General features: G+C 43.9%; 1 protein-coding gene across 7 annotated transcripts in view; it reads left to right on the top strand.

Annotated features, from left to right (window-relative positions):
• Nucleotides 1-16,781, top strand: part of LOC106584401 (AP-3 complex subunit delta-1) — a 41,634-nt gene that overhangs the window by 17,759 nt on the left and 7,094 nt on the right. For 2 of the 7 annotated variants that reach the window (XM_014169676.3, XM_014169678.3), the window contains exons 14-25: nucleotides 268-498; nucleotides 659-893; nucleotides 1,002-1,147; nucleotides 11,048-11,201; nucleotides 11,395-11,466; nucleotides 13,533-13,608; nucleotides 13,840-14,027; nucleotides 14,177-14,250; nucleotides 14,524-14,544; nucleotides 15,872-16,022; nucleotides 16,126-16,260; nucleotides 16,696-16,749. In XM_014169676.3, coding sequence (XP_014025151.2) covers nucleotides 268-498; nucleotides 659-893; nucleotides 1,002-1,147; nucleotides 11,048-11,201; nucleotides 11,395-11,466; nucleotides 13,533-13,608; nucleotides 13,840-14,027; nucleotides 14,177-14,250; nucleotides 14,524-14,544; nucleotides 15,872-16,022; nucleotides 16,126-16,260; nucleotides 16,696-16,749 — 1,537 coding nt within the window. The remainder of the gene's footprint in view (nucleotides 1-267; nucleotides 499-658; nucleotides 894-1,001; nucleotides 1,148-11,047; nucleotides 11,202-11,394; nucleotides 11,467-13,532; nucleotides 13,609-13,839; nucleotides 14,028-14,176; nucleotides 14,251-14,523; nucleotides 14,545-15,871; nucleotides 16,023-16,125; nucleotides 16,261-16,695; nucleotides 16,750-16,781) is intronic. The other 5 variants (XM_014169679.3, XM_014169682.3, XM_014169677.3 and 2 more) reach the window with 4 other exon arrangements.

The raw sequence follows: 16,781 nt of genomic DNA on the forward strand, positions 1-16,781 counted from the left end.
GGTCTGATTCTTTTAGATTCATACTTTCTGTGAGTTTGAATCTCCGTGTCTCTCAAATAGAGTTGAAATGCTCACGATTCAAAACGCATTGCAGTAATGCGTCTTGCTGTAAATTATTTGTAAATAATTCACAAAAGTTTTTGCATCGCACTACTTGTCTTCTTTTTTGGGGTTTACCTGCCATTTAGGGGCCTACCTTCCACTGACTTTCTCACCTGTCTCTCAAGTACATCAGTCTGACCGTCTGTCTCTGTTTCCGTCTCTCAGGTACATCAGTATCCTAGTGGAGCTGACCCGTCTAGAGGGCACGCGGCACGGCCACCTCATCGCCTCCCAGATGCTGGACGTTGCCATCCGGGTGAAAGCCATCCGAGCCTTCGCCGTGGCCCAGATGGCTACTCTGCTGGACAACGCCCACCTGCTGACCGGCAACACACAGCACAACGGCATCTGTGAGGTGCTCTACGCCGCCGCCTGGATCTGTGGAGAGTTCTCCGAGTATGTATTCATCCATTCCTCCTCTATAAGAACACATGCACACACACGGTTTTTAGCAAGAATGTTTTCCACTAAGTCAAACTAGCTAAAATCAGGCCAGTTCAGCCCTGTATCATTGGCTTATCCCTCATCCTGTGCCATCCTCCTATCTCCCCCCCAGACACCTGGAGGACCCCATGGCGACTCTGGAGGCCATGCTGCGGCCCAAGGTGGCCACCCTGCCAGGCCACATCCAGGCCGTGTACGTGCAGAACGCTGCCAAGCTGTTTTCTACGGTGCTGCGCGGCCAGGAGGGGGCGCCAGTGGACAGCAAGGTGGCCCAGGAGACCAGCCAGCTTCTCATTGACAGGCTGCCTGTGTTTGTCCAGAGTGACAACCTGGAGGTGCAGGAGAGGGTGAGTCACACGGCTAACATCGGTCAACCTCGGGGCTATTGGCCATTTGAAAGGAGAATACCTTTTCCAGTATACTTCTCTCTCTGTGCTCCCCTCTACCCTCCCCAGGCTTCCTGCATCCTGCAGCTGGTGAAGTACATCCAGAAGCTGCAACAGAAGGACGTGGAGGTAGCTGAGGAGGTGACAGCTCTGTTTGCTGGAGAGCTCAACCCTGTGGCCCCCAAGGCACAGAAGAAAGTGCCTGTCCCTGAAGGGTCAGTCTGCCTGCTGCTCTCCCCTACTCACAATTAAGCTTATAGTAATATACAACATCAGAAATATATTTTATAGTACTACACTGAACAAAAATCTAAACGCAACAGTTTTGTCACACAATGCCACAGATGTCTCAAGTTTTGAGGGAGCATGCAATTGGAATGCTTACTGCAGGAATGTCCACCAGAGCTGTTGCCAGATAATTTAATGTTCATCTCTCTACCATAAGCCGCCTCCAACATCGTTTTAGAGAATACAGGCAGTACATCCAACCGGCCTCATAACCGCATACCACGTGTGACCACGCCAGCCCAGGACCTTCACATCCGGCTTCTTCACCTGCGGGATCATCTGAGACCAGCCCCCCCGGACTTTTAAAATAATTTTTATTTCATTGGACAGCTGATAAAACTGAGTGTTTGAACAACCGAAGAATTTCTGCACAAACTGTCAAACCGTCTCAGTGAAGCTCATCTTCGTGCTTGTCGTCCTCACCAGGGTCCTGACCTGACTGCGGTTTGGCATCATGGCCGACTTCAGTGGGCAAATGCTCACCTTCGATGGCCACTGGTATGCTGGAGAAGTGTGCGCCTCAACTGATTTATCACGGTTTTAACTGTACCCGGGCAGATGACAGACAGCGTGTATGGCATCATGTGGGCGAGCGGTTTGCTGATGTCAACGCTGTGAACAGAGTGCCCCATGGTGGCGGTGGTGTTATGGTATGGGCAGCCATAAGCTACAGACAACAAACACAATTGCATTGTGTCGATGGCTATTTCTATGCACAGAGATACCGTGACTAGATCCTGAGGCCCATTGTCGTGCCATTCATCCATCACCTCATGTTTCAACATGATAATGCACGGCCCCATGTCGCAAATATCTGTACACAATTCCTGAAAGATGAAAATGTCCCAGTTCTTCCATACTCACCAGACATGTCACCTATTGAGCATGTTTGGGATGTTCTGGATCAACTTGTACGACAGCGTGTTCATGTTCCCGCCAATATCCAGAAACTTCGCACAGCCATTGAAGATGAGTGGGACAACATTCCAGTAGGCCACAATCAACAGTCTGATCAACTCTATGCGAAGGAGATGTGTCGCACTGCATGAGGCAAATGGTGGTCACACAAGATACTGACTGGTTTTCTGATCCACACCCTTACCTTTTTTTAAGGTATCCATAGATTGGGGCCTAATGAATGTATTTCAATTGACTGACTTCCTTTATACAGTACATTTGGAAAGTATTCAGACCCGTTATCTTTTCCCCCCTTTTGTTACGTTACAGGCTTATTCTAAAATGGATGAAATGTTTTTCCCCCTCATCAATGTACACACAATACCCCATAAGGACAAAGCAAAAACAGGTTTTCAGAAATGTTTGCAAATGTATTCAAAACAAGAAACTGAGATATCACGTTTAAATAAGTATTCAGACACTTTACTCAGTACTTTGTTGAAGCATCTTTGGCAGCGATTATAGTCTTGAGTTTTCTTGGGTATAAAACTACAAGCTTGGCACACCTGTATTTGGGGAGTTTCTCTCATTCTTCTCTGCAGATCCTCTCAAGCTCTGTCAGGTTGGATGGGGAGCGTCACTACACAGCTATTTTCAGGTCTCTCCAGAGATGTTCGATCGGGTTCAAGTCTGGGCTCTGGCTGTGCCACTCAAGGACATTGAGTCTTGTCCTGAAGCCACTCCTGCATAGTCTTCAAGCCGATGTTAATGCGAGTGTAGCGAAATGCTTGTGCTTCTAGTTCTGACAGTGCAGTAATATCTAACAATTCCCCAACAACTACCTAATACACACAAATCTAAAGGGGTGAATGAGAATATGTACATATAAGTATATGGATGAGCAATGGCCGAGTGGCATAGGCAAGGTGCAATAGATGGTATAAAATACATGTGATATGAGTAATGTAACATATGTAAACATTATTTAAAGTGGCATTGATTGAAGTGACAAGTGATCCAATTATTAAAGTGGCCAGTGATTGGGTCTCAATGTAGGCAGCAGCGTCTCTGAGTTAGTAATTGCTGTTTAGCAGTCTGGTGGCCTTGAGATGCTGTTTTTCAGTCTCTCGGTCCCAGCTTTGATGAACCTGTACTGACCTTGCATTCTGGATGGTAGCAGTGTGAACAGGCAGTGGCTCAGGCGGTTGTTGTCCTTGATGATCTTTTTGGCCTTCCTGTGACATCGGTTGCTATAGGTGTCATGGAGGGCAGGTAGTTTGCCCCCAGTGATGCGTTGTTCAGATCGCACCACCCTCTGGAGAGCCTTGCGGTTGAGGGCAGTGCAATTGCCGTACCAGGCAGTGATACAGCCTGACAGGATGCTCTCAATTGTGCATCTGTAAAAGTTAGTCCAGGCTTTGGGTGACAAGCCAAATTTCTTCAGCCTCCTGAGGTTGAATAGGCGCTGTTGTGCCTTCACCACACTGTCTGTGTGGGTGGACCGTTTCAGTTTGTCTGTGATGTGTACGCAGAGGAACTTACAACTTTCCACTTTCTCCACTACTGTACCATTGATGTGGATAGGGGGATGCTCCCTCTGCTGTTTCCTGAAGTCCACGATCATTTCCTTTGTTTTGTTGACGTTGAGTGAGAGGTTATTTTCCTGACAACACACTCCAAGAGCCCTCACCTCCTCCCTGTATGCTGTCTCGTCGTTGTTGGTAGTCAAGCCCACTACTGTTGTGTCGTCTGCAAAGTTGATGAGTGAGTTGGAGGCGTGCATGGCCACGCTGTCGTGGGTGAACAGGGAGTACAGGAGGGGGCTGAGCACGCACCCTTGTGGGGCCCCATTGTTGAGGATCAGTGAAGTGGAGATGTTTCCTACCTTCACCACCTGGGGGCGGCCCGTCAAAGTCCAGGACACATTTGCACAGGGTGGGGTTGAGACCCAGGTTCTCCAGCTTGATGATGAGCTTGGAGGGTACTATGGTGTTGAATGCTGAGCTGTAGTCAATGAACAGCATTCTTAGATAGACATTATTTTAGTCCAGATGGGATAGGGCTGTGTGCTTAGGGTCGTTGTCCTGTTGGAAGGTGAACCTTCGCCCCCAGTCTGAGGTCCTGTGCACTCTGGAGCAGGTTTAAATCAAGGATCTCTCTCTACTTTGCTCTGTTCATCTTTCCCTTGATCCTGACTAGTTTCCCAGTCCCTGCCACTGAAAAACATCCCACAGCATGATGCTTCCACTAGGGTTGCACATTTTGGGGAGTATTCAGAGGTGGAAACGTTCCGTGGGAATTAACGGGAATATATGTGAATTAACGGAAATATATGCAAATGAATATTAATACCATTTAAATGTAGATTTCTTTTGCATTGGATATATTTACCATATCTTATGGAGACAGAAACAAACATTTTACCTTATCATAAGTAGACATAATTGCAAATGATTAAATCCTTCCAATAGAAATATTAAAAAACAATTTAGTTACGAATTGAACTTTAAGTGAGTTGACTCTTCACATGGGATGATTTCACTGAACAACAAAAGAAAGGGAATATTGAATGATCCATAACATCTCCCACAAACATTTAACATACATCTGTAAAATGATAGTCTAGAAACTAAAGCTTTGGTTGTCTTCCTCTCAGGCTTCCATGTCTTCCTGGACGTCCTCAATGTACACCTCTTGAACATCAGACTCTGAAGCCTCATCTTCACCTTCCAACCTTGTTGAGGATGGCTCGTTGTCAGGCTCATAAAGCCTCAAATTTGCCCGGATGGCCACCTATTTTTCAAGCCTGTTGCGTGCTTTGGTGTGTGTGTTCCCAAACAAGGACCAGTTGCGCTCTGAGGTGGCTGATGTTGGTGGGATTTGGAGGATGATGGAAGCAACAGGGGAAAGCGCTTCAGATCCACAAACTCCCTTCCACCAGGTGGCTGATGAGATATATGTTGGCACGACTGCCATATTGTATCTCCATCCCAAAGCCCTTGCTTGGAAGTGTACTTTGCCAGACTGCCAAGAACCATGCCCTCATCCAGGCCAAGGTGGTGAGACACAGTAGTGATTACACCATAGCCCTTGTTGATCTCTGCACCAGAGAGGATGCTCTTGCCAGCATACTTGGGGTCCAACATGTATACTGCGGCGTGTATGGTCTTCAGGCAGAAGTCTTCACGCTTTTTGATGCGTTTCAGAACTGCAGTTTCCTCTGCTTGGAGCAACAGTGAAGTGGGCAGGGCAGTACGGATGTCTTCTCTTATATCTGCAAGTAGAGTCTGAACATCAGACAGGATGGCATTGTCTCCCTCAATCCGTGCAATGGCATCTGCTATAGGTTTCAGGCTGCTTACCACCCTCTCCCAAAATGCATCATCCAGGAGGATCCTCTTGATAGGGCTGTCCATATTGGCAGACTGATATGGCTATTTCTTGGCGAGACTCCTTCCCCTCCAGGAGACTGTCAAACATGATGACAACACCACCCCAAAGGGTGTTGCTGGGCAGCTTCAATGTGGTGCTCTTATTCTTCTCATTTTGCTTAGTGAGGTAGATCGCTGCAATAACTTGATGACCCTTCACATACCTAACCATTTCCTTGGCTCTCTTGTAGAGTGTATCCATTGTTTCAGTGCAATGATGTCCTTGAGGAGCAGATTCAATGCATGAGCAGCAAAGCCAATGGGTATGATGTGAGGGTAGGACTCCTCCACTTTAGACCAAGCAGCCTTCATGTTCGCAGTATTGTCTGTCACCAGTCCAAATACCTTTTGTGGTCCAAGGTCATTGACTACTGCCTTCAGCTCATCTGCAATGTAGAGACCGGTGTGTCTGTTTTCCCTTGTGTCTGTGCTCTTGTAGAATACTGGTTGAGGGGTGGAGATTATGTATTTAATTATTCCTTGCCCACAAACATTCGACCACCCATCAGAGATGATTGCAATACAGTCGGTTTTCTCTATAATTTGCTTGACCTTCACTTGAACTCTGTTGAACTCTGCATACAGCAAATTAGTAGATAAAGCATGTCTGGTTGGAGGGGTGTATGCTTGTGAAGAAACATACAGAAATGTCTTCCAATACATATTGCCTGTGAGCATCAGAGGTGAACCAGTTGCATACACAGCTCGAGCAAGACATTATCAGCATTTCTGACTTCGTTCCCCCATAGAGTCAAAAAAAATATGATTCCAGCAGGACCATAAGCTGTTGCAATCAATAAGGTTTCTGATTAATAATTTTCACCTCGACTAGAAGTAGAGGGACTTTTGTCAGAGGTTGCTTTTTGTGAGTGCTGAGGGAACTTTATGCACTTGGCCAGATGATTCTGCATCTTTGTTGCATTTGTTACATATGATTTGGCACAGTATTTGCAAACGTTACACAGCTTTTCCTTCTCCATTAGCTGCAGTGAAATGTCTCCACACATCAGATGGTGCCTGTGGCATTTTCCTGTAAAGTGTAGAAAAAAAGAGTAAAAAAGAAACAATCCACAATTCCATGTACAGATAAATAGTTAAGCAGTTAGATTAAACAACTCCTTTGTAAGATAAATGTTTTAAAATGAAACATGTATGGAAACAGGTGAATTAACACTCCTCAGTTAGCAGGCTCAAGCAAGCTAAAACCCACATGGTAGCAAAAACTAACTAGCAGAAATTGTTAACAAGTTAGAAATGATTTAAACACACTTTGTAGGCTACTATTTACTAGTTAACAAAAAAATCATGTATGTCATATAAGATATGTTCACCCCACCCAGTATTGTAATCAAAAGCATGTAGTCCTTGGCTCAGACAGTGTAGTAGTGTGGGCTCAATAGCATCTCATTAGTGTGCAAGATCTTGAGAATCAGCTGTACACTTGATGGAAGAATGCACTGTGCATGCAAAGGGTTGCAATTCCATTGAGTTGGGGATAGTTTAACCAAAATATGCCACAAGACCTAGAATTGCTTTATGTGTATCCCACAAAAAAGGTTCACTGTTATAAGCTAACTTTTTTGATGATTTTAAGCAAAATTCCCCAAATTCCCGGGCTTAACTACCCATGGAAAATTTCCAGAAAAGTTTCCGACCCTTTGCAACCCTAGTTGCCACTACCATACTTCACCGTAGGGATGGTGCCAGGTTTCCTCCAGACGTGACACTTGGCATTTAGGCCAAAAAGTTCAATCTTGGTTTCATCAGACCAGAAAATCTTATTTCTTGTGATCTGAGAGTCTTTTTGGCAATCTCCAAGCGGGATGTCATGTGCCTTTTTACTGACCACTCTACCATAAAGGCCTGATTGGTGGAATGCTGCACAGATGGTTGTCCTTCTGGAAGGTTCTCCCATCACCACAGAGGAACTCTGTCAGAGTGACCATCAGGTTCTTGGTCACCTCCCTGACCATAGCCCTTCTCCCCCTCAGTTTGGCCGGGCTGCCAGCTCTAGGAAGAGTCTTGGTGGTTCCAAATTTCTTCCATTTAAGATTGATGGAGGCCACTGTGTTCTTGGGGACCTTCAATGCTGCAGACAGTTTTGGTACCCTTTCCCAGATCTGTGCCTTCGACCTCATGTCATGGTTTTTGCTCTTACATGCACTGTCAAATGTGGGACCTTTTATATAGACAGGTGTGTGCCTTTCCAAACTATATCCAATCAATTGAATTTACCACAGGTGGACTCCAATCAAGTTGTAGAAACATCTCAAGGATTATCATTTGAAACAGGATACACTGGAGCTCAATTTTGAGTCTCGTAGCAAAGGGTCTACATACACCTTCGCTAAATACATTTAAACTCAGTTTTTTTTTTTTACAATTCCTGACATTTAATCCACAATTTCTTTCATCACATTCCCAGTGAGTCAGAAGTTTACATACACTTACATACAATTTACATACAATTAGTATTTGGTAGCATTGCCTTTAAATTGTTTAACTTGGGTCAAATGTTTCGGGTAGCCTTCCACAACCTTCCCACAATAATTTGGGTGAATTTTGGCCCGTTCCTCCTGACAGAGCTGGTGTGACTGAGTCAGGTTTGTAGGCCTCCTTGCTCGCACGCACCTTTTCAGTTCTGCCAACAAATTTTCTATAGGGTTGAAGTCAGGGCTTTGTAATGGCCACTCCAATACCTTGACTTTGTTGTCCTTAAGCCATTTTGCCACAACTTTGGAAATATGCTTGGGGTCATTGTCCATTTGGAAGACCCATTTGCGAGCAAGCTTTAACTTCCTGACTGATGTCTTGAGATGTTGCTTCAATATATCATCAGACCAGAGGACATTTCTCCAAAAAGTACGATCTTTGTCCCCATGTGCAGTTGCAAACCATAGTCTGGCTATTTTTATGGTGGTTTTGGAGCAGTGGCTTCTTCCTTGCTGAGCGGTCTTTCAGGTTATGTCGATATAGGACTCGTTTTACTGTGGATATAGATACTTTTGTACCTGTTTCCTCCAGCATCTTCACAAGGTCCTTTTGCTGTTGTTCTGGGATTGATTTGCACTTTTCGCACCAAAGTACGTTCATCTCTAGGAGACAGAACCCGTCTCCTTCCTGAGCGGTATGACGTCTGCGTGGTCCCATTGTGTTTATACTTGCGTACTATTGTTTGTACAGATGAATGTGGTACCTTCAGGCATTTGGAAATTGCTCCCTAGGATGAACCAGATTTGTGGAGGTCTACAATTTATTTTCTGAGGTCTTGGCTGATTTTAATTTTCCCATGATGTCAAGCAAGGAGGCACTGAGTGTGAAGGTAGGTCTTGAAATACATCCACAGGTACACCTCCAATTGACTCAAATGATGTCAATTAGCCTATCAGAAGCTTCTAAAGCCATGACGTTATTTTCTAGAATTTTCCAAGCTGTTTAAAGTCAGTTAACTTTGTGTACAGTCGTGGCCAAAAGTTTTGAGAATGACACAAATATTAATTTCCACAAAGTTTGCTGCTTCAGTGTCTTTAGATATTTTGTCAGATGTTACTATGGAATACTGAAGTATAATTACAAGCATTTCACAAGTGTCAAAGGCTTTTATTGACAATTTCATGAAGTTGATGCAAAGAGTCAATATTTGCAGTGTTGACCCTTCTTTTTCAAGACCTCTGCAATCCGCCCTGGCATGCTGTCAGTTAACTTCTGGGCCACATCCTGACTGATGGCAGCCCATTCTTGTATAATCAATGCTTGGAGTTTGTCAGAATTTGTGGCTTTTTGTTTGTCCACCCGCCTCTTGAGGATTGACCACAAGTTCTCAATGGGATTAAGGTCTGGGGAGTTTCCTGGCCATGGACCCAAAATATTGATGTTTTTTTCTTTCCCGAGCCACTTAGTTATCACTTTTGCCTTATGGCAAGGTGCTCCATCATGCTGGAAAAGGCATTGTTTGTCACCAAACTGTTCCTGGATGGTTGGGAGAAGTTGCTCTCGGAGGATGTGTTGGTACCATTCTTTATTCATGGCTGTGTTCTTAGGCAAAATTGTGAGGGAGCCCACTCCCTTGGCTGAGAAGCAACCCCACACATGAATGGTCTCAGGATGCTTTACTGTTGGCATGACACAGGACTGATGGTAGCGCTCACCTTGTCTTCTCCGGACAAGCTTTTTTCCGGATGCCCCAAACAATCGGAAAGGGGATTCATCAGAGAAAATGACTTTACCCCAGTCCTCAGCAGTCCAATCCCTGTACCTTTTGCAGAATATCAGTCTATCTCTGATGTTTTTCCTGGAGAGAAGTGGCGTCTTTGCTGCCCTTCTTGACACCAAGCCATCTTCCAAAAGTCTTCGCCTCACTGTGCGTGCAGATGCACTCACATCTGCCTGCTGCCATTCCTGAGCAAGCTCTGTACTGGTGGTGCCCCGATCCCGCAGCTGAATCAACTTTAGGAGACGGTCCTGGTGCTTGCTGGACTTTCTTGGGCCTGAATCCTTTTTCACAACAATTGAACCACTCTCCTTGAAGTTCTTGATGATCTGATAAGTGGTTGATTTAGGTGCAAGTTATTCAAACTCAATCAGCATGACAGAGTGATCTCCAGCCTTGTCCTCGTCAACACTCGCACCTGTGTTAACGAGAGAATCACTGACATGTCAGCTGGTCCTTTTGTGGCAGGGCTGAAATGCAGTGGAAATGTTTTGGGGGGATTCAGTTCATTTGCATGGCAAAGAGGGACTTTGCAATTAATTGCAATTCATCTGATCACTCTTCATCACATTCTAGAGTATATGCAAATTGCCATCATACAAACTGAGGCAGCAGACTTTGTGAAAATGTATATTTGTGTCATTCTCAAAACTTTTGGCCATGACTGTATGTAAACTTCTGAACCACTGGAATTGTGATACAGTGAAATAATCTGTCTGTAAACAATTGTTGGAAAAATGTCTCGTGTCATGCACAAAGTAGATGTCCTAACCGACTTGCCAAAACAATAGTTTGTTAACAAGAAATTTGTGGAGTGGTTGAAAAACGGGGTTTAATGACTCCAACATAAGTGTATGTAAACTTCCGACTTCAACTGTTCGTATGTAAATAAGGTATTTCTGTTTAGATTAAAACAAATAAAAATAAATGATATACCTTATGGGGTATTGTGTGTAGAATGATGAGGGGAAAAAATGTATTCAACGTAACAATGTGGAAAAACTCAAGGGGTCTGATTACTTTCCGAATGCACAGTATGAACTGTAACTCAGTAAAATCTTTGAAATTGTTGCATGTTGTGTTTTTAAATTTTTGTTCAGTGTACTTTATGCAGCCCGTTGGACAATTTTAGATAATACAAAGTAGCTTTGTTGTATATGCTGTTTGTAACTACATTTCCATTCACAATTTTTATGCGAGCAAAGTCATACCGTATAAAAACAACTGGATGATTCGGTACAATTTTATAAATGCGGACAGAGAATTTATTGTCTCGGTTTTGTCCCCAGTCTGGACCTGGATGTGTGGATCAACGAGCCTCCGTCTGGGAGCGAGTCTGAGGATGAGGGTAGGAAGACCAAGGGCAAGGCTGTGTTTGCCAAGGAGGAGTCCAGACACACCAAGCCACGCTACACTGAAGTGGACGAGAAGGAACTGGCTAAGGTAAGATGGGAATTTACAAGCCAATAATCCGTGCTGTCTATGCATTGAGATACAAGCTCCTTAATTCTTTCAACAGTTGATCTGTTGTTAAATCTTTGGTGATACTAAAACAGTCAGACACTGAAGAGGTACACCGGTAAACACCACAGCATTTTCATATGACTGACTTGATACTGTTTCTCCCTCCCAACAGAGGAGAGAAGTAAGGAAGGCAGAGCAGGCCAACAACCCCTTCTACATCAAGGCCTCCCCGTCCTCTCAGAAGGTACGCACTGCATCATCACCCAATCGGCTGCTCGTCTTATGTGTTAACCTGACTCTTACAGAAATGTAATTCATTACACATTTCAAACCACTTAAATATACAGTACCAGTCAAACGTTTGGACACACCTACTCATTCAAGGGTTTTTATTTATGCTATTTTCTACATTGTACAGTAATAGTGAAGACATCAAAACTATTAAATAACACATGGAATCATGTACTTAACAAAAAAGTGTTTTTGTGATTCTTCAAAGTAGCCACCCTTTGCCTTGATGACAGCTTTGCACACGCTTGGCATTCTCACAACCTGCTCCATGAGGTAGTCACCTGGAATGCATTTCAATTAACAGGTGTGCCTTGTTAATTTGTGGGATTTCTTTCCTTCTTAATGCGTTTGAGCCAATCAGTTGTGTTGTGACATGGTAGGGATGATATACAGAAGATAGGCCTATTTGGTAAAAGACCAAGTCCATATTATGGCAATAACAGCTCAAATAAGTAAAGAGGAACGACAGTCTATCATTACTTTAAGACATGAAGGTCAGTCAATCCGGAACATTTCAAGAACTTTGAACGTTTCTTCAAGTGCAGTCGCAGAAACCATCAAGCGCTATGATGAAACTGGCTCTCATGAGGACCACAACAGGAATGGAAGACCCAGAGTTATCTCTGCTGCAGAGGATAAGTTCATTAGAGGTACCAGCCTCAGAAATTGCAGCCCAAATAAATGCTTAACACAGTTTAAGTAATAGACATCTCAACATCAACTGTTCAGAGGAGATTGCATGGATCAGGCCTTCATGGTCGAATTGCTGCAAATAAATCACTACTAAAAGACACCCATAAGAAAAAGAGACTTGCTTGGGCCAAGAAACAGGAGCAATGGACATTAGACTGGTGGAAATCTGTCCTTTTGGTCTGATGAGTCCAAATTTGAGATTTTTGGTTCCAACTGCCGTGTCTTTGTGAGACGCAGAGTAGGTGAACGGATGATCTCCGCATTTGTGATTCTCACCGTGGAGGATGAGGTGTGGGGGTGCTTTGCTGGTGACACTGTCAGTGATTTATTTAGAATTCAAGGCACACTTAACCAGCATGGCTACCAGCGGCATTCTACAGTGATACGCCATCCCATCTGGTTTGCACTTAGTCCCACTATCATTTGTTTTTCAACAGGACAATGACCCAAAACACACCTCCAGGCTGTGTAAGGGCTATTTGACCAAGAAGGAGAGTGATGAAGTGCTCCATCGGATGACCTGGCCTCCACAATCACCCGACCTCAACCCAATAGAGATGGTTTGGGATGAGTTGGACCGCAGAGTGAAGGAAAAGCATCGAACAAGTGCTCAGCATATACTCCTTCAAGACTGTTGGAAATGCATTCCAGGTGAAGCTGGTTGAGAGAATGCCAAGAGTGTGCAAAGCTGTCATCAAGGCAAAGGGTGGCTACTTTGAAAAATATATTTTGAAAGTGTAACACTTTTTTATTTTTTTATTTTGGTTACTACATGATTCCATATGTTATTTCATAATTTTGTCTTCACTATTTAGAAAATAGAAAAATAAAGAAAAACCCTTGCATGAGTAGGTGTGTCAACTTTTGACTAGTACTGTGTGTGTGTGTGTGTATATTAGAGGTCAACCGATTAATCGGAATGGTCTTTTAATTAGGGACGATTTCAAGTTTTCATAACAATCGGAAATCGGTATTTTTGGACGCCGATTTGGCCGATTGTTTTTTTATTTTATTTTTATTATTTTATATATTTTTTTTTGTATATATATATATTTTTTAGTAATTTTTTTAATTTTTTTTGGACCTTTATTTAAGTAGGTAAGTCAGTTAAGAACACATTCTTATTTTCAATGACAACCCACCGTTCCTAGGCTAACTGCCTTGTTCAGGGGCAGAACGACAGATTTTTACCTTGTCAGCTCAGGGATTCAATCTTGCAACCTTATGGTTAACTAGTTAGCACCCCCATCCCCCAACGTCTTAGAATCAAAATAATTAAATTGGCTAGAAGCCCATTCACATCCCTATGTTATTGTGTGTGCGCAGGTATACCAGGAGGCTGTTGGTGTGGAGCACATTCCAGTGGTGCAGATTGACCTCAGTGTGCCTCTCAAAGTCCCAGGTCAGTTTCTCTGGCCACTACTTAATAACCAATTGATTTCGAAGTACACTGTATCAGTCAGTGGATCTGCACACAGGACTCCAAACCTAACCCGTATCCCTCTTTCTCTCTTCGCCTCTGTCATAACTAAATCCCTCTTCTGTACCTCTTTCTGTCTCGCCTTTTTCTTTCTGTGTAATAACTTGACCCCACTTCCTCTTTCTCTTCCTTTCTCCTTCCCGTTGGGTTTAGGGATGCCAATGTCAGACCAGTATGTGAAGCTGGAAGAGGAGCGTCGGGAGAAAAACAAGGCGAAGAAGAAGGACAAGAAGAAGAGGAGGGAGAAGGGCCGGCAGAGGAGGGGGGACTCGGGCCCAGAGAGCGAGGAGGACATCACCCCCGCACACATGGTGGACATCGTCACTGAAGAGATGCCAGAGGTACAGTAGGCCAGGGGTAGAGGCCAGGCACTTTCATAGGTGGTTCAGAGTATTGCAGATAATAGAAATGTGGCATACCTTTGATAATAATCGCATATGCAAGGATGTTGTTTTGCTCTGTCACTAACTCCATTCTCTTCCTGTCTCAGAATGCCTTGCCCAGTGATGACGATGACAAAGATCCCAACGACCCCCACAAAGCTTTGAACATCGACCTGGACAAGTGAGTTCACTCATCGTCACTGACCTCTCTCTGTATTACAGATGTCCACTAATGGATTAGTATGAAAGTGTAGGATATATAACCTGACTGTGTTATTATCTACTCTGTGGGGGTGTATAATCTCTTCCTGGCTCCACTGATGAGAGGCTGGTGCTGGCCTGGTCCTCTTCATCCTCACACACTCCCTCTCACTGTGCTGTGCTCTGCTCTGTGGTTCTTTCCCTCTGTCTCTCTTATGCACGCACACACACATCTGTCCTCTTGACTGTGCAGTTTGCTGGTGGCATCTCACAGGTGAGTACCTTCCCAGCCCCAGGAAAAGCTCCGTCTGGGCCTGGACTCTCGACTGACTGATCTGCTTTCTCTCTGTCTCTCTCTCTGTCTGTGTTTGGGCATGATGTGACTTTTACAGTTTGAAGTTTGATCCTTGTTTTCAACAACACACTCTCCTCCTGCTCACCCCTCCTCCATTTGAAACCTTCTACAAGCTCACTTCAGAATATCAGCATTCCCTCCATACAAAACTCTGTTAATGTGCCCACTTTGTGGCTGGAGCTGAAGAAAAGCGCTCTCACTTCTCACTGACATGAACAGATTGATGTGATAAGATGAGAGTTTATGGATTTCTCAGTGGAACTGCTGATTTTCTCAGTCAAATCCCCAAATCAAATCCTCACCCAATCCATGGATCTTCTTCAACATAATGTGAATCGTTAGTTACTGAGTATGGTAACAATGTGATTATTGTGGATAGTCAGATTAATATAATAGTTCAATTAAAACGTTTACATGCTTTGCAAGAACAAAAATGTCACATAATCCTGTTTACATGGACACATCTGAAATCCATCTACCTGATGTCACTCTGATCAATGCAGGACATCCCCTATCAAAATAAACATTCTACCCCAGTGACCATTCTGAGGACATATAAAGTTTGAATGTGTAAACTACTTCTAAGACGCATACATTCAGTTGTCCCGAACTCACTTCACTCTCGCTAAAGAGGGAGGCTCGCTCGGCTGCTGCTAGCACATGCAGATCAAATGCACTGCTAGAATGCCGATTTAAGGTGTTTATATGTCCTAATAATTTGAAAGATTGCTCAGAAAACCAGGTGTTTTAATCGGCATATACTTACTTTGATTTTGACTGTTCGCCGATTTAAGATGAGCAGAGTAGTGTTTACATGACTATTGCATAATCTGCCTGCTGCCATAATCAGTTTAATATCAAATTATTACTGTGCATGTAAACTTACTCAGTTACTGCAGTCACCAACAGAGGCATCAATCCAGTTCTGATATTGGATAAACGTGTTAAAGGTTTGTGCTGAGTAAGTTTGCGTTTGAAATGTCATGCACCTGAGTGGAGTGGATGGACTTGTCTCAACTAGCTTCCTTTCCTAATCTCCTTTCTTTCACTGGAATTGAGTAAGTGAATCGACTGGATAGGTTTTCACCATGCTGCTTATAACCTGTCTTTTCCTCCCAGATCAGTGGTTATGGAGGAAAGGAGGCTAGTTAAGACTATTGAGAAACAGCCGATGGCTGTAGTTTGACCAGAATCACCATGTACACCCAGGGCTGTGGTTTTATGTGTCTCCTCTCTGTGCTCTCAGGCCCCTGGCAGACAGCGAGAAAAAGCTGCCAGTCAGGACACACCGTCCCGATGAGGTCCTCAAGAGCCCCGTAGAGGATGGGGAGGGGTTGGAGGTCGCTTCAGAGCCCAAGAAGAAGTGCGGAAAGGAGAAGAAGGACAAGGAGAGGAAGGTGAGGCCCTATTCTTTATGTCCTTGGAATATTTTTCATATTTTTGACATCTCTGTTTTTTGTGACCTTATTGTCTTAAGGAGTGTTTTTGTTGTCATTGTAGAAGGGTAAAGAGAAGAAGAAGAAGAAACGCAAACAAGAGGAAGGGGAGGATCTTATGGAGGCTGGGTCAGAGGAGCCTGTCCACTCAGAAGTGACCAACGATGTGGCAGCCCAGCCTCCTGCCTCCACACCGGAGGTATGACATCACAAAGGGATGGACTACCTTTTTTACAGGGACAAGATTTGCACAATGTCATTCTGTGTAGGGTATCGAAGAATTAAGACTGACACTAAATCATTTTTAACTAATCTAAGAATTTGATTGAATTAAATGTATATAAGATAATCTGTCAAGCAAACACATTTCTTTGGTCATTTTCATTTATCAATCATTGTCATTGCTTCTTTCAAGGCCCCTCACCATCCTATCAGCAATAAAGATTAAATCAAGTATCAATCAGTATTTGTTCTAAGATTGCAGTATGTCTAGTCACTATCTTGAAATACTTGATTTATTCATGAAAATAACAGTGTAATCTCTGTATCCATTTTCATGAAGCGGTAGTGCTAAAATGTTAACCTCTCTATCCCCCCCGTGCTCTTGCTCCCTCTCCCTCCCTCACTGTTGTAGACTTCGGATCTGGATTTCTGGCTCTCAAATGCTCCAGTGCCCTCCGACCCTCAGGTTGAGTTCCTCTCTCTCTCTCTCTCTCTCTC

Source organism: Salmo salar, chromosome 23, assembly GCF_965601325.2.
Source record: "Salmo salar chromosome 23, fSalSal1, whole genome shotgun sequence".
Taxonomy (NCBI): Eukaryota; Metazoa; Chordata; class Actinopteri; order Salmoniformes; family Salmonidae; genus Salmo; species Salmo salar.